Here is a 25155-nt window from a genome sequence, read left to right as displayed (position 1 = left end):
CTTCGCTCCGGAGTTCCAACTTCGGTGGCGCGAAATAAAGGTTCTGGGGTCGGTGTAGGTCTGAGAAGTTGGAGGAGGTGCAGCGCCCTCCGGAGGTCGGCAGCGGCGCGGCTGGCCGGGGACGCCGCCGTTCACTCTTTGACTCGGCAAAGTGTGTAGCGTGTTCGGCGCCCGCCGGCCCGGCCGCGGCGCTCGCGCGGGGCCCGGTGGCACTACGTTCTGTGCGCTCTACGCCCGCGGCCCCCGCCCTGCGGGCCCGGGTTCGGTCCGGGCGGGAGTCGAGACGCGCAGGAGCTGGGTCCGCGCGGTTCTGGCTGCGGCGGGTCCATGCGCGCCGGGCCCTCCGCGGCGGCCCGTGCGTGGCCGTGGCGAGTGACCACTTGCTGCTGCTGGTGGTGGAGTCGCGCAGGCGCCCTCGTGGTCGGCGGGCCGGCGTGGAGGGACAGGGCTGGTGGCCACGGAGAGGCCGTGTGCCCGAATGCCCCCCGTTCCCGCTGCCACCGTGTCCTCTGCCTTAGAAGGGCCTTTGTGCAGCCTCGTAATTGAGGATAACTCCCCTTAATTTTCATTAATTTTTAAAAGATGTTTTTAGTTGTCAATGGACCTTTATTTTATTTATTTATATGTGGTACCGAGAATCGGACCCAGGACCTGGCACCTGCCAGGCAAGCGCTCTGCCACCGAGCCACCGCCCAGCCCCTAATGTCATCGACTTAATGAAAGATCTCTCATCTTGAGCACACTTTTGAGTACGGCTGGTGTCAACCCAGAAGAACCAAAAGCACTTTCAAGTCCACGGCTTTCTTGGTTGTGGCAGGGACCGTGTTCACAGGCCCAGAGATGAGGGCTAGGTGTCTGGAGCTCTACTCTGCCTGCCCGGGACTGGGCCTCCCCGTGGCACCAGGAGACCAAGACCCCACCGCTTGGTGGCCAGGGTGTGAGGGGGAGGCTGTCTGCAGTGCTTTTGAGTTGAGACCCCTGGGAGGTCCATTGGAAAGCCCACGCCCTTTCTCTGACCTTCAGGGTCTGCTCCCTGTAGGCTCCGCAGGTTTACCCTTCCCTGGCGACTCCTGCTTCTGGGCAGCCTTAGGAGGGGAGTGGAGCAAGCCCTGAACCTCACGGATTCTGCCGAAGCATTCCAGGCAGAAGTCTGCCCCCCACCCCTTGATACCCCCAGGCCCTGGTCTGTGTCCAGAGCTGGCCCCCTGGGCAGGGTGACTTGCTGAGTCTGTGCCCTTCTGCACTTTTCTCACCTCGGGTTCATCTCAAGGGCAGGGCCTGGGGCTCAGTCCTCTCTGGGTCTTGCCTGAGTGAATGGAGGTGCTGAGATCCGTGTGTCCCGTAGTCAAGTGCTGGGATGGATCCCCTCAGCTGTGGGTTGGGCACCCAGGGAGGGGGCTGAGCAGGGGAGAGTGTAGCCCTCCCCTCTCACCTCACGCTCCCCTGCCTTTGCACCTCCGCCCTGGCATGACACAGAGGCGGCCCTTGATGGGGGCCAGCGCCAGCCATGCCCACAGGCTTCCGGGCAGCCTCTCTATTCATTCTGCATAGGCGCCCAGCTCTGCCCCCGCCCGGGGGTTCTGTTCTCTGAACACAGAATGGACGGAGACGGGCTTCTGTCAACAATTCTTCTAATTAAATTATCTAATAAAAGTATGTGAGGTTCACGGTTCACAGAGCCCCGCGCTGTGTGGGGGGAGGGCATGTCCCTGCTTCTCTGTGGGAAATGGAGGCTCAGGCAGGCAGAGTTACTGGTCAAGGTCACTGTCTTCGGGCTGCAGTGGAGCCAGAGGTGTGCTCAGGCCAGGGGGATGCCATCCACCCTCTGCACAGTGGCAGGGAGGGGGTGTCCAAAGACCCAGTCCCTGTGGTGCCCCAGGAGGCTGTTACATGCCCAGGGTCATGGCGGGGGCAGCAGGGAGACTCCAGTCACTGGGCTCCCCGTAGTCCGTGACGTCCTGGGCTGCCACCTGGATGCAGTACCTGGCCTGGGGCCGCACAGCTCTGAGGGTGAAGCTCGTGGCTTCGATGGGCCCCACCTGTGAGTAGAGAGGGTCGGTGGGAGGTGGGTGGGGCCTGTGCACAGAGCCCCCGGCAGCTGCCAGCCCTGCCCCAGGACGCTGGTCCCCACCGCCTGTGTGGCCCTGGTATGTTTGGGGCCTGGTTTGGGTGTGAAGTCTGTCCCCACTGCGGGGGTCTGATGCTTAGAGGTGAGGCTTTGGAAAGGGATCAGGACTGGAGGAGGTCCTCAGGGGAGCCCCGTGGTGTATCCCTGTGGTGCGTCCCTGGTGACTAAGAAGAGCCAGAGGCCAGAGGAGACACAGGCTCCCTGGCTCTGGCCACATGATGCCCTGCTGGAGCGTAGGCCACCCCCAGGGCAGGCCCTCCTCCTTGGGCCGCCACAGGCCTCCCTTCTCTCCCTGCAGCCTCAGGTGCTTCTATGTGCAATAGTCCAGCACGCCCTGTTCTCACCAGCCCCTCTGTCCTCTCTGGGACCTAGAGCTGGGCCGCCGTGGTCCCCTGTGGACCCCGCGGGCCCTGTGCATGATGCAGCTATGAGTGCCCGTGCTGGGACCCCTCCCAACAGTCATCCTCCCTGGGCGCTGCCAGGGCTCCAGGTGCAGATGCCCACACTGTGTGTCCCTCATCCGCACGTGGTCATGGGCTGTCCCGCCTTTGGCTGTGCGTGTCACGGCTGTGACCCTGGGCACCTTCCCACTTGTTGAGTCCCTGCTTTTGGTTCTGGGTTGGCGCCAGCCGTGGACTTGCTGGACAGCTCTACTTACAGTCTAGTGGCCCCAAGCTGAGTGCCAGGGCCCAGGTGCCCCCAGCCTCCCGTGCCCCCCTGGACCTCACCTGGCGGAAGCGGGAGGCTCCCTGACGCCTGTATCGGATCCAGTACTTCAGAGAGAAGACCTCGGGGAAGGGCCAGGACCGAGGGGGCTCCCAGCGCACCTGCAGCTGCCGCCCAGGGAGGGGGCTGAGGCGCACGGCCTCCGGGGGGTCCGGTTTGACTGTGGAGCAGCAGGAGGCAGGGTCAGGACGCGGCTCCATTCAGTCATTCACCCACCCAACAAGTGTCCCCTGAGCGCCCACCACCGCGCCAGACAGAGGACGCAGTGGAGAGCCACACTGGCCACTGCTGGGCCCTGGAGCTCACAAGGTCAGGAGGAGGGGAAACAGGTGCAGGTTGGTGGGGCAGGACGGGAGTCGCTGTGTTTCTGTGGGAGACACAGATCCTGCACTCTCCACTGAGGCGGAGGACTCTGGTGTCCCAGCTGTCACCAAGTTATGCAGCCCCCCAGCCCTGCACCACGGGGCCGAGGCCTGTCCCTGGACTCTCCTGTCCTGCACCTTCCCTTCCTCTGGAGCCATACTGGCCTGTGTGACTGTCACTGAGCACGAGGTCCTCAGGTCCACCCACACGGCAGGGCCCTTCTCCTCCCTCCTGCCCTGGCCAAGGACACTTTGGTGTGGATGGACCACTGTGCATCTGTCACCTGCAGGTGGCAGCTGGGCTGATCCACCTGGTCTCTGGGGACCTTCGTGTTTTACTAAACTCCACCAGTTTCTAATATTAAGGGTTGCATTTTTGCTTGATACGGGGACCTGCTGTTGCTGGGCTGGCCTGAAAGTTGTCATCTTCCTGCCTCATCCTCCCCAGTCACTGGAATGACGGCACGTGCCGCCGCCTACAGTTTGTGCATTTTTACCAACATACTTGAGAGGCCTCACTTGAGGTGACATCTGAGCAGAGACCTGAGGGAAATGAAAGGAGTGGGGACAGAGGACATCTGGGGGAAGGTGCTCCAGGCACAGAAAGGCCCTGAGGCAGGACAAGAGGGGGGTGGTGAGGAGCCTGGGTACCTGGAGCAGAGGGGAGGGAAGAGAGGAGGAGGGAGTGGACGGGCCCTGAGGGTGGCAGGGAGGACTTGGGCTTTGACCGAGGGAGGTGGGAGCCCTGCAGGGCTCTGGGTGAGGAAGGAGAGGCCGACGCAGGTGTTCAGGGCGCCCCCTGGTGGCTGCTGCGGGGATGGCGGGCCATGGGGCGAGGGTGGAGCCGGGGGTGGTGGGGGGAGAGGGGGTCAGGCGTCAGGGCGGGGGGAGGGGGAGGCAGGAGGGCGCCGCCGGCCCCGCCCGCACTTACTGACGTGCTCCGCCACGAAGGGCGCGAAGCCGCTGCTGGCGCCCCCGGGGCGCACGGCCGTGACGTTGAGCACGTAGGGCGACAGGGAGAACAGCTGGACGTCGGGGATGGTGCAGCCGGTGGCCTGGGGGGTCGGCTGGAGGCAGGGCCGGCTCTGCCCCTGGGCGGCCACACCGAGCCTGGACGCGGGAGGCAGCAGGTCTCAGCGAGGGGGAGCAGGGCAGCCCTGGTCGGGTCCTGCCCTCGCTGGCTGTGTGACCCGGTGTCACAGCGCAGGGGGACCCAGAGTGTCCAGCACAGCCCCGGGAGGCACCAGGGTGCTGGGTTCTGAAGAGCCCATCGGGCAGGTCAGCGGGCTCACAGCCCAGGGACCCGGGGCTTCGCAGAGCTTCGGATTCGGGGACCGCGATGTGGCTCCGCGCCGGGGCCCCCGCAGCATCCGCTGAACCCGGGCCTCCCGCGGGCCAGGGAGGGAGCTGAACCCGCGCCTCATGGGGCTGGGCAAGCACCAGCCTCGGAGCCACACCCCACCCCTTTTTATTTTGAGACAGGGTCGCCCCGAGTTGCCTAGGCTGGCTTTGAACTTGTGAACCTCCCCCTCAGCCTCCCAGATAACTGGGATGACGGCGAGTGCCACTCTGCCTGGCTGTTCATATTGGTTTTACGCAGCAGCGTCTAGAAGGTTCCACGTGCATGGTGGCCTGTGGTGTGCGCTATGGCTGTCCTACGGTTTCCACTGGATGGGGCTGCGCCCGAATTCCAAAGGCTGGGATGTGTGGGTCTCCAAGGGCTCTCACAGCCAGAGGCTGGCCCCTCCCCAAGTCCCCTAGAGGTCCCTTCTCGCCCCTCTGACCTGTATGTGGCAATGAAGGTTGTGGCTGTGGTGCAGTTGGGAGCTGGTGGCAGGGTCCAGGAGCAGTCCACGGCCACCGGGTACCTAGAGGCACGGCACTGCACCCGAGGCTGGCTTGAAGACACTGGGGCCACCAGAGGAAGACAGGAGGGTGAGCCACCAGAGTGGTCACAGCCCTGGGCTCACCACCCTATCACCAGCCACACCGGGCACACAGTAGGTGCCCCATGAAGGAATGTGGAGAATGGGTACAGGGGTGACGGGTACCTGCCCCATCAGCCGCCCCACACACCGACCCAAGGCGGGCCCACCAGCCCATTTCCAGATGGGGAGGCTGAGGGTGAAGGACAGGAGCCTCCTGTCCACATGTGGGCACGCTGCTCCGGAGTGGACGCAGGCAGTTCCAGTTCTCCCTATGGTGGCCCCTGAGTGTGTGCAGGGGATGGTCCTGGGGCCCAAGATGCCCTGGTAGGAAATAGCGTGGGGTCTGCCTCGGACCCGCCCTGTCCTGCAGACCTGGAGCCATCTCCAGGTGACTCAGGAGACCCACCCTGTCACCGTCACATGGCGGTGGCTGTGCTCTTTAGGGGAAGGTGGGCGTGCCCAGGACAGCCACAACTCTCTTCCTGATGTTGTTGATCTGCGCTGGTTGTAACCCGTGGCTGTGGGACGAAGCTGCAGGCTGTGGCCCCCTTCCTGGCTGGCACCTGGGGATGGGTTTGACCCTGGCTTTCTGTTTCGCTGTCCGTTCACTGTGAGGGTGACCCTGCCCCACAGCAGGCATGTGGCCAGCCTGCGAGAGCCGAGGCTGAGGCGCAGCCCCTGCCCGCCCGACCCCCGGGGCCCTGCTTACCTGCCCTTCCCCCACAGGACCAGCCCCCTGCCCAGAGGGCCAGGGCCAGCAGGAGCCTCAGGGTCATGGCTGCGGTGACTGATCTCTCAGGGTCTGGCGTGGGGACTGCTGAGCTTGGCTAAAGGCAGGGCACTGGGGACCCGTGGGGAAAGCCCCGCCCGCCACCGAGCCTCCCTCCCCGGCTGGCTGACTCACTGGCCGGTTTGGGGGCAAGTGGAGAGATGAGCAAGGGCTGCGGAGTCCCCAGCCCCCCTCACTGGCCACCGAGGGTGCAGGCTGCAGAGAGCCTGGGGGTGGGGGCAGGGAAGGGGGACCGCAAAAGGGAGAAGTGACCCGGTGGCCTTTCCCAGCACAGCGGGCTGGGCTCCGGCCCTCCTTCCCTTCCTTCCGGCTGCAGCAGGAAGCAGGGTGGGGGGTCCCCGGGGAGGAGGACGAAGACACCCAGAAAGCAGGCAGACAGAGGGTTGCGGAGAGTCAGAGGTGGACCGGAAGAGGCTGAGAGGAGCGGAGATGGACAGAGACCCGAGAGAAGGACTCAGGATGGAGACTGAGGGACAGACGGAGAGATGGGCAAGTGACAGAGAGGGCCAGGGGGAGGAGAGGTGCAGGGGGACCAGACAGAGCTGCAGGGCACATGTGCCCCCCTCAGAGCCGCTGGCCCACTCCCCGGTCCAGGGATGGCCCCCCAGCCACAGCAACCCCGGAGGCCAGGCGCTGGAGAACAGCACCCCCACACTCCCCGTGCTGCTGGGGTGTCCAGGGTCAGCTGAGATCATCCTGTACTGGTGCCTGCCCAGGTCACCCAAGGAAACCCCCAGGACAGGCTGGACAGCACCAGGAAGTTCCCCGTCACAGCCCTGCCCCTCCCCCTTAGCTAAAAAGTGCCCAGAGTCCTCGGGGATTTCGGGGGATTTGCCAGAGGGACAGGGACAGGCTGGGGTCCGCTCCCCACCCACCCCTGAAAGTGAGGCTTGTGAAGAAATGTGGCCAGGTGCGGTGACGCACACCTGTCATCCCAGCAGCTCAGGAGCCTGCAGCCGGAAGATGGCCAGTGGAGGCCAGGCTGGGCCATGCAGTGAGACCCTGTCTCCAAATAAAAAGGGCAGGGGGTGGGCTCAGTCCCGGTACAGGAGAAACAGAGGAGTCTGGAGGTGTGCTCAGGGGAAAGAAAGAAAAGTGCAGTCCTTCACCTTTAGGTCTTTGTTCATTGTTGGGTTTTATTCCTTTTTTGAGGGGGGGGGGGGAGGAGGTACCAGGGGCCCTCGACCCCTGGGCCAAATCCCCAGCCCTATTTTGCATTTTATTTAGAGACAGAGTCTCAGTGAGTTGCTTAGAGCCTTGCTAAGTTGCTGAGGCTGCCTTTGAACTTGCGATCCTCCTGCCTCAGCCTCCCAAGCCACTGGGGTTACAGGTGTGCACCTCCCTGCCCGGTTTCTTCAATTTTTTATTTTTTGTACTGGGGATTGAACCCAGAGGTGTGTTATCTCTGAGCCACTTCCCTGGCCCTCTTTTTTTAAAAAAAATATTTATTTGTTTTTTAGGTGTAGATGGACACAACAGAATGCCTTTATTTTCATGTGGTGCTGAGGCCCGGTTCCCGCCTGTGCTAGGCGAGCGCTCTACTGCTGAGCCACAATCCCAGCCCCCCAGCCCTAGTTTTTATTTAGAGACAGGGTCTCACTGAGTAGCTGAGGCTGGCCAGGACCTGCGATCCTCCTGCCTCAGCCTCCCGAGCCGCTGGGTTTTCAGGTGTGGCTTGCCTGCGAGACAAGGCCAGCAGCAAGCTGCACCCCAGCCGACTACCTGGTGCTTTTCTGCACCCACTCTCATTTTAAAACATATTGCTGTGGAGGTTTTATCCTGTGGCTGAGTTTGGACGGGGCTCCTGTCCTGGGCCGCCCCTCCCTGCCCTGCCGCAGGCGCCCAGCAGGACCAGTCAGACAGGCCACGCGTGCATTTGTCTGTGCAGAGATATTTATTCCTGGATCGGTGTCCTCGGGACAGGACCCGGGCAGGACATACGCAGCTGCCCTGTGGGGAGGGCAGGCACACGGGACCAACCACAGTGTGCGGGGACAGCTGCAGTGATGGAGCCACTTAGGGGCAGTCGGGAGGGGACCCAGGCTGGTGTCCACGTGTCCAGTCCCAGCCGCCTGTGGGGCAGCGGCTGGCCGGGGGCCTGGGGTTCTGAGCCCGGCTGCGCAGCCCCCTGCTGGCCTCAGCGGCCCTGGGCCTGGAGCCTTTGCATCTGCAAGATCTGACTGAGAATCCGCTGCACGTCCTCGTCCATCTGGCCCTGGAAGCCGTGGGAACAGAGAGAGACCCTGGGGCCACCTGCCCAGCCTCTGTGTTCCCTGCACGCCCCCAGAAGGAAAATGGAGGCCAGAGCCAGGGCGGCCCAGAGATGCAGCTGGAGCCGTGACTCACCTGGATGGCATACAGGAGGTGGCTCCTATACAGTGCCACCACAGCACAGTGGTCACGGGCAGCCTCCTGTGGGCGCGAGGCGGGTGCTCAGAGGGGCAGCCCTCAGGCACCTCCCGCCTGCTTCACCGAGTCTGTTGCTCGCCCCAGGGTGGCACCAACGGCTGGACCCTGCGAATTCCTGCCCAGGCACCTGCCCTCCTGCCCCGGGGCCACCCAGGACTGTGCAGTGCGCCTGCGCGGCCCGCCCCTGGCCAGCGCCGTCCTCACCTCCATCTGCCGCTGCAGGGCCTTCACCTGGCCTCGGAGGGCCTCCACCTCGGCCTCCACCCGGGGTGCAGCTGGGGCAGCCGGCTGCTCCTTCAAGGCCTCCTTGAGGCTGAAGACTTCCTTGGACAGCTCTGTGATCTGGGGAGGGGGGTGTCGTCAGGCCACAGAACAGACCACACTTTCCATGTGGTGGAAGGCCCAAAGGACGTGCTTTGTTTTTTTTTTTTTTTTTTTAAAGAGAGAGTGAGAGAGGAGAGAGAGAGTGAGAGAGAGAGAATTTTTAACATTTATTTTTTAGTTCTTGGTGGACACAACATCTTTGTTGGTGTGTGGTGCTGAGGATCGAACCCGGGCCGCACGCATGCCAGGCGAGCGCGCTACTGCTGGAGCCACACCCCAGCCCCAGGACGTGCTTTGTGACAGGAAGATTCCACCAGATTCACATTTGAGGTTTGTGAACAGCTTCCTCTGCACACGACCGAGCCCACCCGTCGGGCTGTGTCCCCGGACTGCACCTGAGGGCAGGGGGTGGCCACGGCCGGCTGGGCCCTGCGGGTCAGAGGACATTTGTACTTTCTGGCCCTTTATAGGAAAAGGTCCCCTCCCGGCTCTCGGGGGTCTCCGCTGGTCTCTCTGGAAGGGGCGGGTGGGCATACAGCAGAGTTCAAGGCCACCTGGCTCGGCCGGCTGGAGTCCAGAGCCCTGGGCCCGCGTCCCTGATGGTTCAGGTGTTTTTTTGGACTAGGCGCCACTGAGCCGCCTCCCCAGCCGTTTTTAAGTTGCGAGGCTGGCTTGGAGCTCGCCATCCTCCTGCCGCTGCCTCCTGAGTGGCAGAGGTGACAGGCGTCATCAAGAAGGGGAGGCTCGGCTGGGCTGTGGCTCGGCGGTAGAGCGCTGGCCTGGCAGGAGTGAGACCCTGGGTTCGATCCTCAGCACCACAATAAACAAACAAAGGTATGGTGTCCACGTGTAACTAAAAAATGTGTTTTTACAGAAGAAGGGCAGGCTCTACTCTTCTTGAGGGGGAAGGTGACCACCCGACCCGGTTTCTTCACCTGTGAAGTGGGCGATCCGCGCTCTTAAGCGACTGTGCTTCTGCACTAAGGTGAAGGTGGCCTGGCCACGGTGCACGCCTGGACGCGTCCAGGCCTGAGGATCACCAGACCAGACATCCTCCACCAGGGCCGTCCCGCCCGAGGGAACATGGGCCACGTCTGGGAACATGTGTGACTGTCACAGCTGCAGAGCTCCCGGCCCGGAGTGGGCAGAGGCCAGGGACGCTGCTGAGCACCCTGCAGGGCCTGGACGATGGACGGAAGCACAGCCCCAGCATCCCCGGAGCAGACCCCACTGTACACGAGCCGCAGTGCCAACTGCGACTTTATGGTCCTGGGCATCGACCTGGGGGGCTCGACCACCGAGTGACACCCCCAGGTCTTTTTTGTTTTTAATACAGGGTCTGGCTAAGCTGTCCAGGCTGCTGTGAGCTGGTGGTCCTCCTGCCTCAGCCTCCAGAGTAGCCAGAATTACAGATGTGACCTCCACTCCTGGCCCAATTGCAATTTCCTCATTTTACAGACGGAGAGGTAAAGTGACTTGTCCAGGGTTACACAGCGGTTCAGGGACAGGTATGTGGTCAGCACCCCAGGATATGGGGGTCACATGTATGACTGAGCCCCACTTCAGTTTTTGGAGGCTCAGTTTGTTCACCAGGAAAATGGAGTTAAAAGTGGTCTCTGGCTTTCAGGTTAGAGGTAGAGGAAAGTGGAACTGGGAGGAAGAGGGCCGGTCCGACGCCCGGCAGGCGCTGTTGTCGGTATTACTGGGGTTGTATTAGGAACAAAACTTGAAAACTGGGGTTCGCACCCTGGCAGAGCCATTGCCTGGCTTTGTGACTCTGAGCAAGTGGCTTCACTTCTCTGTGCCTAGGTTTCCTCAGTGGGGAGATTTACCTTGCAGACCTTATGAGCACTTGGCGGGAGGACGAACTGCAGGGCCTAGGGCCTGGCCGGACTCAGCCCTGGGTAAACGCTCTGCAGCCTGGTGGCCGTGGCTGACCCCCTCCTCTGCCTGATCCCCATCTGCACGATGGGCTGGTTCCCCGACTCCGCTAGGAACCATCCTCTGCTGAGTGAGCCCATGGAGCATGGGATGGGTCACCCACCTTCTTGTCCTTCTCCTTGGCCTTGTCCAGGGCCTCCTGGGCGCGGCTCTGGGCCTCGCGTGCCCTCTCGGCTTCGGTCCGTAGGCTCCGTAGCTGCTGCTCCGCGGTGGCCAGCTGGGCCTCGGCCGCGTGCCGCTCGCTCTTCATGAACAGCGCCTCCCGCTGCACCTACGGCCCAAGCCCCCCGTGACTCTCGGGCACTGGGACCCCAGGCTTCTTGGCCTGAGGACGCTCAAGTCCGTGTTGACCCCAGTGGTGTGACCCACGTCAGTTCTGAATTCCTCTTGGCGCTGTGCACGTTCAGGCCCACCCCGCACCTCTGCTGTACTCGCTAGCTGTGTGTCCTGGACAAGTGATCTCGCCTCTCTGTGCCATTTCCTCAGATATGAAAAGAAGGGAATCTTGCTGGCTGCCACCTCGCGCAGCCGTGGCGTTTGCCTAGGGGGTGCCTGGCTCACCGTGCTGAGTGGGAGTCAGAGTTGTCATTTTTCCATATTATCATGTTCTCTGTCGGTGGTGCAAGTTCGTAGATTTCTTAGAAAAGGTAAGTAAACGAGAATTGGAGGAATAGCCGAAAACATGGAAAAGTGGATGCGTGCATTCACGGAAATAAAGATGGGGCAGCATTCCCTTTGCAAAGTTCCTTCTTGGAAGGGCGGATTGGCTTTAGAAATAGTTTCCCGGAGCCAGGTGTGGTGGCATGGGAGGCTGAGGCAGGAGGATGGCAAGTTGGAGGCCAGCCTCAGCAACTGAGCAAGATCCTGTCTCAAAATAAAATAAAAAGGACTGGGATGTGGCTCAGTGGTAGAGGACCCCTGGCTTCCATTCCCAGAACCAAAACATAAAAAATAAAATAAAATAAAAACAAAGCTCCAGGGGAAAATGGATTCTAAGTGCATACTCCCATCAGCACAGACTGGCTATATGTCAACAATGTTTAAAAACCAGAGCTGCGGAACTCACTCTAAAAATGAGTCACCGTGCAAAAGGTAAAATCTAGAAAATAAGCCTGAAGGTGGGCATAAATCACGACTGTGGACTCCAGGAAGTCGACTGAGGATTTAAGGGGTTTGAAAGCGTGTGTCCTTGAAGATAGATATTCTGCTGTGGATCACTGATCACTGACACTTGTACCAGTTACAGTTCTTGCTAGAGTGTAGAATAAACCCACGTAGGGGCCGGGGCTGGGGCTCGGGGGCAGAGCACTTGCCTAGCATGTGGGAGTCCCTGGGTTTGATTCTCAGCACTGTATACAAATAAATGAATAAATAAAATAAAGGTACATCAAAACTAAAAGAAATATTAAAAAATAAGCCCATGTGATCCACACACAGTGACTAGGAACGACTACTGTTTCCATCACACAGATGAGCAAGCAGAGGCACAGACAGGAAAATTCTTTCCTGATAACAGTCAAAGAATTCAGTTTCTTATTCAATATTTGTCAACACAGCTGCTTTTGTTGTTTGTTTAAGTAAAGAGATCAAGTCAAAGGTCCAACCTCAGGACAAAGACCAAACCAAACCAAACCAAAACCCTGGATTAAAGCAAAACAAAACAAAATAAAAACCTCAGCTGGCTGCAGTGGTGCATGCCTATAATTGCAGCTGAGGCAGGAGGCTGGGGCAGGAGGCTCACAAGTTCAAGGCCAGCCTTAGCAACTTTGAGAGACCCTGCCTCAAAATGAAAACTGGGCTGGGGGTAAGGCTCAGGGGAAGAATGCTTGCCTGGCATATTGAGGCCCTGGGTTCAATGCCCAGTCCTGGAAAAACAGATAGACCAAAAACAAGTCCAGTAGGTTAAAAACAATGAGATCAAAAATTCCTGCTCATAATATCTTCTTTCTAGAGTTTGGTCAGAGGGGTGAAAATTGTAAGAGCATTTTCAGGATACGGTGAAGCAGCCAGCTGGGAGAACCCACAGGGTCAACATGACCTCCAGAGTAAGAGGACATTGGGAGAAAACATGGGGTGGGGAGGAATCCGCTGCTTACAAAAATGGTGGTTGTGCATCCAGACCTCACGCCATTCACAAGGTTAAGAACCAGAGAGATGTCATCATCGTAAACTAAAAGGAGGTGCAAAGGAAATACAGAAGAGCGCACGACCTCGGGACAGACGGGTTCTATAACCAGATCCCAAGACGTAGCTGCCATTGTTAAAATGAGGTCAAACTGAGTTAAAAAGAGAGGAACCAGGTGGACATCAGGGGCTCAGGGTGGCTGGGTCCCACGAGCCCCAGAAATCTCGACGGGGTCAACGGCTGTCAGCAAGCTGACGGGTGCAGGCCCCAGGCTGCAGGGCCCCCAGGCCTTGCTCACCTGGAAGACCTCGGCGCTGGTCCTCTCGTGCCTCCGCGCCAGCTCCTCCAGCTGCCCCTGCAGCCGGGCCACCTCGGCCTGCAGCGCGCCCACCGTGCGTTCGTGCTCCGCGCGGGCCACGCCGTCCCCGCGCTCCCTGTCCAGCTCCGCCCGCAGCCGCGCGGCCTCCTGGCCGGTGGCCACCACCTCCTGCTCCAGGCCGGCGGCGCGGCCGCGCAGCTCCAGGGCCTCCTCCTGCAGCCGGCGGTGCTCGCAGACGGGCACGGACGCCCGGCGGAGGGCCTCGGAGGCCTCGCGCAGCTCCGCCAGGCCCCGCCGGGCCTCCTCGCAGGCCGCGGCCAGCTCTGCGGCCCGGGCCTCGGCCGCGTCCCGCGCGTGGCCCAGCTCGGCGGCCGCTGCCTGCTGCTGCTCCCCGGCGGCCCTGGCCGAGGCCAGCTGCTCCCGCAGCACCTCCAGCTCCCGGCTCTGCTCCAGCCGCGCCTCCTCCCGTCGGGCCAGCTCCGCCCGCAGGCCCCGTGCCTCCTCCTCGGCCAGCAGCCGGCCGGCCCGCACCTCGTCCAGCAAGGCCGAGGCCGCCTCCAGCTCCCGCAGGCGGCGGTCGCGGTCGCGAAGGTCCTCCCGGGCCTGCTCCAGGGCCGCCCGCAGCTGGCCGGTGTCGCCACCGCTGCCCGCACCGGCCTCGGCACCCTCGGCCTCGCGCACCCGCGCCCGCAGCCGACCGGCCTCGGCCTCTGCGGCCTCGCACTTGCCGCGGGCCGCCTCCAGCTCAGCAGCCGCCTCCCGCTCTCGCTGCCGCAGCGCCTCCTCCAAGCCGCGAATCCGGGTCTCCAGCTCCGCCTGCAGCTTCTCGGAGGCCTCAGCGGCCCCAGGGTGCAGGCCGGAGCCCGCCGGGACCCCAGCGCCTCGGGCGGCCTCCATATCCGCAGCCTCGCCGCTGGCCTTCTCTGGATTGTCTGCTTTCCTTTCTGTGGCCTCTGGGCCAGTGGCCTCAGCCCCCGGGGTGGCAGCTCCAGCCTTCCCCGCTGGCACAGCCTTCACTGTAGTCACCTGCGCTGCGGAGGCCTCAGCTGCGGAGGCCTGGGCTCCCGCCCTCTCTGTTTCCTGGGCCTCAGCATCCACGGCTGCCTCGGCCTCGGGCACTGCGGTGGCCCCTTCCAAAGTCCTGGCTTCCACGGCTCCCGCAGTCTCCTCACCTGTGTTCTCTGCCCCCATAACTCGGGCTTCCAGAGCCGCGGTGCCGTTTAGCTCGGCACCTGTGGGTCCCTCTGGGGCCGCCTTGGCTCCCGAATCGGAGCCCTGGGGGGGGCGGTGAGCAGCTGCCTCTGCCCCCGGGGCCTGCCCTGCCTCCTGCTGCTCCAGCGCCCGCAAGGCCTCTGCATGCTGCTTTCGAAGCTGGTCAAACTCGGCCCGGAGAGAGTCATAGAGGACCAGGGGGACAACCTCAGCAGAACCATTCGCCTCCATCTGCATCTCGTCCTTCTCGAAGTCCTCCAGGATCTGGGGGTTGGGAGCAGGCAAGGGCTGAAGGCGCCGCAGGGCACAGCGCAGACTGGCGGCCTTCCCTGCACACCCTGACTCCGGGGAACCCAGGCCTCACACGTCCTCGGCCTCAGTGTCCCCACCTGCACCTTCTCCATTAGCTCCTGGTTCTGTCTCGTGAGTGCAGCCACCTGCTCCTGCAGTGCAGCCACCTGCTCCTGGGCCGTCGGGCTTAGCTGCCTGGACAGCAGGGCCTCGGCCCCTGGCAGGGGGCACAGAGTCAGGCCTGGGGTCCCAGGACACAGGGGACAGGAGTTGGGGTCTGCAGTGGAACATCAGGGCCCCCGGAGCAGGCTGAATGACTCGCAGGCCCCTCCTGCCCTCCCTCCCACGTCACCCTCTCTCCCCGGTGGGAGGTCTCTCCTGGGTTCCAGGACCCAATGGACAGATTCATGGAGGAGGGCAGGGCCCCGGGCTCACCTGGAAAATCGGGCAGCTCCCCTTCCTCATCCTGCAGGGTGGCCACGTCATAGCTGGTGTTCTCCCGCTCGCTCTGGGGGTGGGGACAGAGTGGCTTGGGGTCCTGCTCCCCCACCCCCTGTCCCCCCAAAGCCCAGGGTGGCCTGAGCTGGTCACACTCGGACTCCCAGGAGCACTGCAGGGCTTTCTATCTGCTGGGTACCGACCATGTCCTCTCTCGGTTCTTCGATGGTGCCAGCTAAGCGCTCTACCCTGAGCTGCCCGCCCACCCCATGTGCCCATTTTTAAACTGGGCTTTTTTAAAGCTATTGGGTTGTACGGATTTCTTACATATTTTGGATGTTAACTCTCTATCAGATAACCCCCATTTCATGGTATGTGTGCGGCAGACACTGCCCTCCTGGGCGAGGGGACCCCAGGATGGGGTGGGTGTGTTTGGAGAGGGTGGGGCCATGCTGTCCGCTCTGCACACCAGCATGGCTGTGGGTGGGTGTGGGTTGGGGTGTCGGCACTGTGTCTGCTCCCCCCTGTACACACGTGTGCCTGTGCCTGTTCCTGCTGTTGTTGGCCATGTGGCCGTCCTGGATGGCTGGGTGTATGCAAAGGAACCTTTTGTCTGTTTGTGTAAACATTTTGAGATATCTCTGGTGCATATGTACTTCTGGCATGTTGTGCATGTGGCGGGCTGTGGGCTGTGTGTTCACAAGTATGACCTGTGTGTGACGACACGCTCAGGTGAGCTTGTTCTAAAAGACGTACATGAGTCCTCACGTGTAGGTGTTGGGAGAAGTGTCCACCACAGGGCTGTGTGTAGTGGAGGGTGTCTGTCATCATGGGTTTATGAGGATGCGTGAAAGGGCTGAGCTTTTTCTTCTTCTTTTTTATTTTTTCTTACTTTTGGTACTGGAGATTGAACCCAGGGGCACACCAACCACTGAACCACGTCCCCAGCCCGCTTTATTTTGAGTTGCTTAGGGCCTTGCTAAGTTGCCGAGGCTGGCTTCGAACTTGTGATCCTCCTGCCTCAGCCTCTCAAGACCCTGCCTGACCAGGACTGGCATTAATACTGAAGAGCCCCTCTGGTGGGTTTGCACCTATGAGGCCGCAGGGCTCTGCTATGGCTGCCAGGCCACGCCCCCGGCTGCTGCAGGCCCCGCCTCCCTGGCCGTCCCAGCCCCACCCTGGTTCTGGCTCACCCCGCCCCTGCCTGGCCCTACCTGGCCTTGCTCCTGGCTCCCGCCCAGCCCCTGGCCTGCCCCTGCCCTCTGCTCTCACCTCCAGCAGGGACAGCCGGCTCTGCAAACTTTCCACCTCTCGGCCCAGGCTCTCCTTCTCCTCCTGCTTCTCCGCCAGCAGCTGCTGCAGCTCTTGCACCTGGGGCAGGAGGTATGGGCTGAGGTGCCTCTAGGAGGAAATAGGGGCAGGGCGCCTGCTCTGCCCCCGCCCCCCCCCCCTGCATACCTGTCTCTGCAGACTGTGGAGTGAGCAGGCCTCGGCCTCCTGCGGCTGCCGGGAGGAGGCAAAGGTCCATACGCGGGGCCTTACCTCCGGCCCCCCTCGGCTAGCGCAGTAGCACCCCACTCTGATCATCCCCTGCACAAGTTCTTGTGGGGCCCCAATTTTGGGGCAGACTTTGTTTGGGGGCCACTAACTATTCATTCACCCGAATATTCATCCATTCAGTAACTATTGGGCACCTACTGTGAGCCAGGCACTGGCAACCATGGCTGCCTGTGGGCTTGTGCGGGTCGGTGGACATGAATGAAATCTACAGCAAGCCACAGCAGTAAGAGCCAAGAATGGAAAGAGCAAGCTGAAGAGTGAGCGACCAGGGCTGTAGTTTAAAATAAGCTGGGAAGGGGAGGCGAGTTCGGCCTTTTGAGCAAAAGAGGCTAGGAGGGAGCAGTGGGGCCATGTGAGGGAACGGCATTGTGGGTAGTGGGAACAGCCTGTGCAAAGGCCGTGAGGCAGGACCCAGCTTGGCATGTTGGAGGCCCAGCGAGGAGCCCATGTGGCTGGAGCAGTGAGGAGAAGAAGACAGGGGTGGAGAAGGTGGAAAAGGCAAGGCCATGTTCCCCCAGAAATGCACCTCCCAGGCCTGCTGCCTCCTGACCTCCGGCTGCCTCCGGTCCCTGTGCTGCTCCAGGCCTCGGATCTTCTGCAGGAGGTGGCCTCTCTCCTGCCGCAGCCGCACAATCTCCTCATAGGCTTCGCGATCATCCTGTGGCCCTCCCCGCCCGGTGCCCACCGCCTTTAGATGAGGCCCACGCAGGAGCCAGAGCCCTGCCCGGCTCCCCCATCCTCCCCGCCCGCGTCCTCACCGGCATGGGAATGCTGGCCGGCGGCTGGGGTGCCTTCCGCTTTTTGGCAGCCCCTCGCTGGTCATGGCTGGACACGGAGTTCTGGTGGGCAGAGGGAGAAGGAGCACGTGGGGGCCACCTCGCTAGCCCGCCCACCCCGTCAACCTCCCAGCCGGCCGGCCTGGCTTCCCCAAGTCCTCCCTTGTCCCCCCACGAGGGGGTGAGCTGGCTTTCCCTGCAGTCCTCGACCTCCCTGTGCCCTGCCCGGGCTCTGGCTCTCCCTGGTCCAACAGACCACTAGTTTCCTTTCCCCGTGGAGCCAAGGCACTGACAATGGGGGTGCAGGGGAGGCAGAAGCCAAGCCCCTTTCCCTGACCAGAGCAGCCCTCGCCAACCTCAGTCCCCGGTCACCCACCCAGGGCCATGAACTGGCCCCATCTCTGGATGGTCCCTGGTTTGGGGAATTATGCAAGCAGTCGCCACTTGGTGGCAGCAAACGCCAAACAGGTCCGCCCAGGTATAACGGGCAGGGGTCCTTCTCTTCCTCCCTTTCTGCAGAGCTGGGGGCCAAGGAGAATGAGTGTGTGCAGGGAGGGTCGGGCCCCTGGGGATCCATACCTGAGATGACGCCTCGCCCGAGTCGTCCCCTAGGGGCAGGGGAGAGAGGGAGCAGGGCCAGGCACTCAGTTCCAGGGGCTCCCTTCTCCTCAAAGAAGGGCAACAGGGGGCCCAGGGGCCTGGGGTGGGGGTCATTGCCCAAGGATCAGGGATTTCAAGGCAGGGAACCTTGCTGATAGGAGGGACCTTGAAACCCAGAGAAAGGACAATGGCACTTCCAGGATGGAGTGGTGGGCTGCCACTTCTTAGGAGGAGAGGGAGGTGCTCTGTTTAGTGGTTGATGGGCATTTATTTTACTGATTTACATTCAGTGCTGAGGATCAAACCCAGTGCCTCACACAGGCTAGGCAAGCGCTCTAGCACTGAGCCCCAGCCCCGCCCAGAGAGGTGGAGTTTTAAGAATAAGGATGACCCCGGAAATCAGAGTGGATCCCCGACCACTGTAAATGTTCTTGGGCTCCTTGAAACGACTCAAGTAGGGGAACCATGAAGCCTCCTATAATGCAGCAGGTATGGGGTACCTTGAAACTACCCACAGTAGGGGGAAAGGGGTGATAAGAAACTGCCTAGGGGCTAGGCTGTAGCTCAATGGGAGAGCACTTGCCTCGCATGCGTGAGGCCCTGGGTTCCATCCTCAGCACCACATAAAAATAAATAAACAAAATAAAGATATAAAAAAAGAAGAGAAACTGGGGAGGTGCCTGAAATCACAGGGAGACCGTGCTCACGTACCACTGGGTGGGGAGGGACGCTGAGCCGCCTCTTGCAGAAGGTGCAGGATGAGCTTGTCCCCTGCTAGGGCCCCGTAGTGAGCGGCGTCCTGGCCCAGGGCGTCAGTGAGGCCTGGCCGGGCCCCGCCCTGCAGCAGCACCTCCACGGTCTCGGGGCTGGCGCCCTCACAGGCCAGCATCAGGGCCGTCCTGCCAGGGAAGGGGGCTGCTGAGGGGCGGGCACATCGCCAGGCCCCTCCCCGCCAGACCCAGGCTGGGAGGAGGAGCAGGCCCCCAGGTCCCAGAGCTCGGCTGAGGGCTGGGAGGGAGACCTCACCTGCCCTGCAGGTCCTGGTCATTGGCAGCAGCCCCCTGCTGCAGGAGCAGCCGGCACAGGTCCGAGTGGCACATCTGAGCAGCTATGATGAGAGGCGTGGCGCCCGACTGGCAGGGAGGAGGAGGAGCCGTGAGGAGCTGGCCCCTGGAGGCAGGGAGGCCAGACGCGGAGGCCCCCCCCCCCCCCCCCCCCGCATGCGCACCTCGCAAAGGGGGCCTGGGGCGGCCACTTGGAGGAATCTCTAAAACATGCAGGCTCACCCGGTCCCGCGGGTTCAGATGTGCCTTGAAGGAGCAGAGCATCTCTGAGCAGGACAGACAGCCTCCAGCCACTTGAGTAGAGGAAAGAGGGGAAGGGGAGGGCGCAGACATTTGGGGGAGCCTCCTGCCTGGATGCCACTTTTACAGCGAAGGCGATATTTCCTCCTACAGATGAGGAAACCAGGCCCACAGCGAGGCCCACGGCCCCCCACGGGCTCAGAAGCAGAGAGAGCCACGTCTAGGACCGGCCTGCTGCCTCCCTCTCCCACGCCCTGCAGGGATCCACTGTGGCTCCTGGGAAGCCGCGCAGATCCCCACATTTTCCTCCTGTTTGACTCGCCCAGCCTTTGAACCCAGTTTTCAGCCAGCAAACTCTATGTACAGCCTGCTGTGCGCCTGAGGGAGCCTGGGTTTCCTCTGCTGCCCTTAGAGGGACCCATGCAACAAGTGTCTGCAGGGGGCGGGAAACCACGGGCCTTCCACAGCGAGGCCCACTCCACTGGAGACGGGAGGCGCCACACCATGGGGCGGCAGACCCCAGCTGCAGGAAGTCTGGGACAGGCCCCGAGACTCTGAACCAAGCCCAGTCCCATCGCATCCCTAAGAACAAATGTTTCCCCAGCGGTGGGCTCGGCTCAGTGGGGGGGAAGCCACTGGCTGCCTGGGCCTTGAGCTCTCCAGAGATGCTCCAGTTCCTCAGGGGACTTAAAGCCTGGGCAGCCCTGCCATCGTCCACACAAAGACCTGATCCACAGGCTCCGCCACCAGCCACTTGAATACAGGAAAGAGGGGACGCAGGGTCCCCCAGGCACTGGACCTCAGCACTCCTCATCCATTCGAGGGTGACGGCCTGTGCTTCCCAGGGCACTGAGGATGGCGCGGAGCCCCATGCCCAGCCCGCGGCAGGTAAGGAAAAGGAGGAGGCAGGAAGTCCACCACGGAGAGACCCTGGCCAGAATGACCCAGCCCAGCACCCCCTCCAGCCACCGTGGGCGGGGCGCCACCCACCTGCGTGATGTAGGGCTGTCCACCCACTGCCATCCTCGATGTCCACCACGCACGAGGCCTGGGAAGGGGCACAGGCCACTTGCAACACGGCCAGCCTCTCCCTCCTGATTTCCCTAGGACCACCTCCCCGCCCGGGCTCGCTGAATGCCGCTCCTGCGGCCCTGTCCCCGCTCCCTGGCGTGCTGAGCCACCTGTCAGGCCCTGGGGTTGGTGAGAAAGTGCTGGGAGCTCGGGAGCAGCTGGGGGCTCTGAGGGTGACCCTCTGAGGGTGACCTTGGCTGAAAAAGCAGGTCGTGCTGAGGGAAAGGGGCTCAGGAAGCGTCTGTGGTGCCGAGAGGGCGTCCTGACGTGGGGCGTACGTGGTTGTCCAGGAAGTAGCTAGAGCTTGAAAGTGAAGGGGCCAAAGCATATTGGGGTTCAGGGAGAACCTGGAGTCCAGGGAGTATCTGAGATAAGAAGGCCAATGACCTGCAGCAGCTGCTTCACACACTGCGGGTGCCCGTACTTGGCGGCCAGGTGGAGGGCGTTGTAACCTGGAAGGAGAGGTTCACCAGAGCTCTGCTAATGCAGGGGTTCCCGGCTGCCCCCAAACCCGAGTCTGCTGTGTGCAGTTGCCCGTGGCTAAGTCCCCACTTCCCAGCTACTTCTCACAACTGCGCTGCTCCCTGGGTCAGAGCCTCCCAGCCCCAGCCAGTTGGCGTCCCGGACACCTCATAATCTAAGCTGCACACTGCACCCACAAACTCACGACCTGCAGTCACAGCTACTCCCCACATCGCAGCTGTTCTGGATGCTCCCTGCACTGAGCTCCAGCTCCAGCCACCATGATTCGAGGATCATCCAGATCCTCCTGCTGCCCCAGGTGCCACCCTGTCCCATCGGCCAACCCCCAGCTACTCCGTGTTCCCTGCCTGCTCTGCCTGGGCCCCAGAGCCTTGGATGTCGCTCTGTGCATGCCCAGTCACTCCGAGTCTCCAGGACTCCCTTTGGCCGTGATTTCCCAGTTATTACCTCGGTCTCCAGTTGACTCGCGTGCCCAGATTCTCCCACTGCTGCAGCTACTCCCGAGCTCCGGCTGCCCCTAGGCCCAGCCAGGCCTGCAGCCCAGGTCCTCCCAGCCTCACTGGTTCTTCTTAGGCTCAGCTATCCCCGTGAACCCAGCTGCTCCCCAGCTCCAGGCCCTGCCCTCCCCACCCACTTCCCTGGCCTCTCCCTGAACACCCCAGATGCTCCTCGGGTCCCAGGCCCCCCGGGGTCCGACTCCCTCAGGAGGAACCCAGGCTCCCCCTCTGCTTAGTCATTTTCTCAGAAGCTCCCCCAGCCCAGAGGCTCCCCTGTTCCAGCTGCTTCCTCTGATCCACCCTCCACCAGACCCTAGTTCCCCCTGTTCACAGCTGCCATCTCCGTGCTCAACACCAGCCAAAGTCTCTGTCCGTGGGCTTGCTGGCTGGCATGGCCCTGTCCCGGGGGCCGTGGGGGCCCCCTCTTCCCACGGGGATGGGCAGGACTTGAAGCGGGGCCTGCTGGGCTGGGGCTGGGGCCTGGCCTCTGCTGCACTTCCACCAGGGTCCGGGCTGCCTACCTGCTCCGTCAGTGCTCATGACGTCGGCACCGTGGGCCAGCATCACCTCCAGACAGCTGGCTGCACCCCGCATGGCCGCCAGGTGGAACCTGGGGAGCAGAGGGCAGAGGTCAGCCACCGCCAGCCCCCCCAGCCTTCCCACCCGTGGGGCGGGGGCACTCACGCGGACTTGCCCTCAGGGTCCAGTTTTGTGGGCACCAGCCCCTTGCGGGCAATGAGTGCGGCCACGCGGGCTGCGTCCTGGTTCTCCACGGCCTGCAGCAGCCTCTCGTCACTCTTGCCCCAGTCCTGGCCCTGTGGGGGCACCAGGCGTGTGGGGCTGGGCTGGCGGCTGCCCCTCCCCGCTCCCCCTGGCAGGGGCCCTGGGCTCTGGCCGCCCGCCCCTGGGCACTTGCCTGGCGCCTGCCTCTGGCTGCGGGCTTCGGGATGGGGCAGGGGCCGCAGGGTGGGCAGGAGCCGAGGTCGGTGGGGCTGAGCCGCAGCTGCAGGGGAGGTGGTCCTGGGCGGGGGCCTGAGACAGCGTCTCCCAAGCTCGCGCCCCCAGCATCTTCCCCAGGCCCATCGCCGCAGCCGTCCACCCAGCCTCCTGCTAACACCCTGACAGCCCACTTCTCCCAAAACATGGCCCCCACTGTCCAAGGCCCCGTGTCCCTTAGTGTGACTCCCCCTCTGCAACCTCACTTCCAGCAAATGGATCCAGTCTTTCCCGAACTACCCCAGAGTCTCCCCACCAGGCCTCCAAGAGGTCCCTTTCCCAGCTCTAAAGCACTCTGCCCCACCTATGCTCCCATGACTGCACCTGGCACCACTGTCCCCCAGATGACCCAAGGCCTGTCCACTCAAAATCACAGCCTGACGTGCATTCCAAGCTGCCGCCCCCAAATGCCTGAAGTATTCTCTAAAACCACGAATTCCCAGATCATTATCCCAAAATATCCTCAAAAACAATAATAACTACAACAACAATAACAAAACCAAACCCCTTCCCTTCAGTGGTCTCTGAAACAGTTCCCAAATGCCATCTCCTCCCAGCTGCCTCCCCGAACAGCCTCCACACTGTCCCCGCAAATGGTCCAGCGTTTCCATGGGGTTCCCAACTGTCCCCCCAAATGCCCTCTATATATTCTCCTGCTCCCATCTAGCCTCAGAACCGTCCCTCCAAATGCCCTCTACACTCTAACTGCCCCATCTAGTCTCAGAACGCCCTCCCCAAGCGTGCCCTTGTGTGTCCCCAAATGGCCCGTTTGTCCCCCAAAGCTGCCCTCACCCCGGACCCCTCCCTCGCGCATCTTTCCAGGTCTGGGGTGGGGGCGGGGGGCGGGCGGCCAGGACGGGAGGGAGAGGAGGGACCCGCGCCCTCGGCCCTACCGCGAAGGAGGTGGCCGCGCACAGGCACAGCTGCTTCATGGCGTCCGGGCGACCGGCGGCGGGTTCCGGGGCCGCGGGACCGAGGGGCTGGGGCCGGGTGAGGCGGGGCCTGAGCCGAAGTCCCGCCCCCGGCCCCGCCCCGCCCATCGTCCCCGCCCCGCGGGATGCCCGTCCCTCTGCGGGCCCCACCCGCCGGCCTCACCCTGCGGCCTCGCCCCCGCACCTTCGTCCCTCCGTCCCTCTCCGCACCGTGTGTTTGAACGCAGCGCTTGGCCGCCCCGCTTGGGCCACCTGGCTGACTGGGCTGAGCTACTTACCGGCTGTCCCCTTCCCTTTCCTCAACTGTGGGACGGCTTCGGGATAAGCAGTCACCATGGCAGGTGGTCACCACGAGCACTGGCCAGACACTGTATGCGAAGCACCGCACCACGCAGTGCCTGGCATTCAGTGAGCACAAGGAAAAAGCTTGGTTCACTCATCCAATACAGACGTAGCTCTACGGCTAGCTCCTGGGGACACTGGAGGGCGCGACACAGTAGATGCTCAGCTAAATCCACTGAAAGACACAGGACACGCCCTTGGCTCTGGCCCCAAGGTGCGGGGAGGTCTGTCTCCTCTGCCTGCCCTCAGCCGGGCAGATCCAGTGGTGACTGAGACAGTCCCTGCTGTCACCGGGTCCCTGGAGAGACAGGCATGTACCCATAGACTCATGAACCGTGTGCTTGGGGCCATGACCGGAACCGAATGGGGAGCTTGTGAGGCTGCCCTAGGTGGCTGGAGTCAGGGAGGGCTTCCTGCGAGGGAACTTGAAGGAATGGTGGTGGCCACCTGCACAGTGCAGTCGCTCTGCTGCACCCTCCCCACCCTGCGTCTCCTCCTAGAAGCTGCAGAAAGTAGCTCCAGCACCAGAGCCTGGCCCTTCTCTGCCCACAGCCCTCCATGGCTCCCATCTCCCTCAGAGTTATGCCCTCTCTGTGGCCCAGAGGGTCCTGCACCATCTGCCCCGTGCCCTCCCTGCCTCCTTCCTCTCCCCCTCTTCCCTCTCGGAGCCTCCAGCACAGCAGGCTGGGCTGCCCCCGGGCCTTTGCAGGGCTGCACCGTCAGCACCCTCCCCGGACACCCACCCAGCTGGCTCCTCCTGATGTTTCAGCCTCAAAAATCACCTCCCCAGCACCCCTCACATTGCCTGCTGTCTCTGCATGGCTACACCTCTCCAGACACCTGTTTCCCAACCCTCTCAGCCTGCCTCACCCTGTTAGCTCCACAAGGGGGGAGGCACTTTGGGTGTGTCTTGGTCACTTGGTTAGTGTTGTGTCCCTGTGCCTGGAATAGCATCTAGCACACAGCTCAACAAACATGGACCAGAGTACCCTTTAGGAGAGAGGGTCCTTCAGCCAGAAGCATTTATTGAGTGTCTGCTGGATGCCAGATGCACTAGTCAGGCCTGGACACTCCACAGACAGTTCGCAAAATTCCTGCCTGTGGCTCCGCACTGGAGGCTGACATTTCAGAAGCCCCAGGTGAAGGATGGGTGGGGAGGGGGCAACCCGGGTCACATGGAAGAAAGTGGGAGACTGGACAGAAATCAGTCGCTGTGGGGCCAGAGAAGCAGAGGTGGGGGTGATCTGGTCTTTGGGGGACATGTTCATCACCAAGTGTGTCCTGGAAAAGGACCATCTTCCACGCGGGAAGTTCAAACCCATTCAGTGTCAAAGGGCCCGGTGGGCGTCCAGGGCACATGCCCAGTGGCGACTGACATGTGTAGTGGCTTGGGGAAGAGGCCAGGGCTGGTGAGAAGATGACCCCAGGGCAAGAGTGGCCAGGACTGAGCAGGGAGCCCCATGCTTGAGAGAGGAGGTGCTGGCAAAGCAGGGGCATCTGGGGCGGAGGAGGCAGGATTGGGGGGGGCTGCGGCCTCTGACCCGGTGATGCAACAGCAAATTCACAAAAAGGAGGCATCGGGAGAGGCTGGGCCCACAGGG

At 62.2% G+C, this 25155-nt stretch overlaps 2 protein-coding genes and 1 long non-coding RNA gene across 24 annotated transcripts in view; 1 reads left to right on the top strand and 2 right to left on the bottom strand.

The window, feature by feature from the left end:
• The first annotated feature begins 1 nt into the window (after position 1).
• On the top strand, positions 2 to 10091 carry LOC120891548 (uncharacterized). 2 transcript variants are annotated; one of them, XR_005736050.2, is made up of 3 exons: positions 2 to 151; positions 8846 to 8997; positions 9542 to 10091. It is a non-coding gene; the product is annotated as an uncharacterized LOC120891548 (long non-coding RNA). The 2 variants fall into 2 exon arrangements; XR_013431510.1 differs by lacking the exon at positions 2 to 151 and adding an exon at positions 6284 to 6423.
• Ebi3 (Epstein-Barr virus induced 3) lies at positions 1615 to 5993 on the bottom strand. Of its 2 annotated transcripts, XM_040290681.2 has the most exons (6): positions 5854 to 5993; positions 5001 to 5124; positions 4148 to 4326; positions 3714 to 3759; positions 2857 to 3014; positions 1615 to 2039 (listed from the first exon to the last, which is right to left on the bottom strand). In XM_040290681.2, exons 1-6 carry the CDS (start codon positions 5918 to 5920, stop codon positions 1930 to 1932), a joined length of 684 nt encoding a protein of 227 aa, XP_040146615.1. In that variant the 5' UTR covers positions 5921 to 5993; the 3' UTR covers positions 1615 to 1929. The 2 variants fall into 2 exon arrangements, with proteins under 2 accessions (XP_040146615.1, XP_021586573.1); XM_021730898.3 differs by lacking the exon at positions 3714 to 3759.
• The window catches only part of Ankrd24 (ankyrin repeat domain 24), a 25597-nt gene continuing 8251 nt past the window's right edge, over positions 7810 to 25155 (bottom strand). Inside the window, exons 1-22 of one of the 20 annotated variants that reach the window (XM_078033793.1) lie at positions 23491 to 24051; positions 23174 to 23260; positions 22201 to 22287; positions 21969 to 22099; positions 21806 to 21894; positions 20692 to 20756; positions 20224 to 20281; positions 19216 to 19286; positions 18956 to 19062; positions 18641 to 18828; positions 17909 to 17937; positions 17312 to 17392; positions 17080 to 17211; positions 16452 to 16496; positions 16266 to 16364; positions 14991 to 15063; positions 14654 to 14832; positions 13032 to 14528; positions 10712 to 10879; positions 8548 to 8685; positions 8281 to 8346; positions 7810 to 8149 (exon numbers count right to left, since the gene is read on the bottom strand). In XM_078033793.1, coding sequence (XP_077889919.1) covers positions 8072 to 8149; positions 8281 to 8346; positions 8548 to 8685; positions 10712 to 10879; positions 13032 to 14528; positions 14654 to 14832; positions 14991 to 15063; positions 16266 to 16364; positions 16452 to 16496; positions 17080 to 17211; positions 17312 to 17392; positions 17909 to 17937; positions 18641 to 18828; positions 18956 to 19062; positions 19216 to 19286; positions 20224 to 20281; positions 20692 to 20756; positions 21806 to 21894; positions 21969 to 22099; positions 22201 to 22287; positions 23174 to 23212 — 3420 coding nt within the window. In that variant the 5' untranslated portion in view covers positions 23213 to 23260; positions 23491 to 24051 and the 3' untranslated portion in view covers positions 7810 to 8071. Of the gene's footprint in view, positions 8150 to 8280; positions 8347 to 8547; positions 8686 to 10711; positions 10880 to 13031; positions 14529 to 14653; positions 14833 to 14990; positions 15064 to 16265; positions 16365 to 16451; positions 16497 to 17079; positions 17220 to 17311; positions 17393 to 17908; positions 17938 to 18512; positions 18542 to 18640; positions 18829 to 18955; positions 19063 to 19157; positions 19287 to 20223; positions 20282 to 20691; positions 20757 to 21805; positions 21895 to 21968; positions 22106 to 22200; positions 22288 to 23173; positions 23261 to 23490; positions 24052 to 25155 lie in introns of those variants that run through there. The other 19 variants (XM_078033919.1, XM_078033848.1, XM_078033800.1 and 16 more) reach the window with 19 other exon arrangements.

The sequence above is a fragment of the Ictidomys tridecemlineatus genome, chromosome 2 (genome assembly GCF_052094955.1).
Source record: "Ictidomys tridecemlineatus isolate mIctTri1 chromosome 2, mIctTri1.hap1, whole genome shotgun sequence".
NCBI classification, from domain to species: domain Eukaryota; kingdom Metazoa; phylum Chordata; class Mammalia; order Rodentia; family Sciuridae; genus Ictidomys; species Ictidomys tridecemlineatus.
This window is presented reverse-complemented; position numbering and strand designations above follow the sequence as displayed.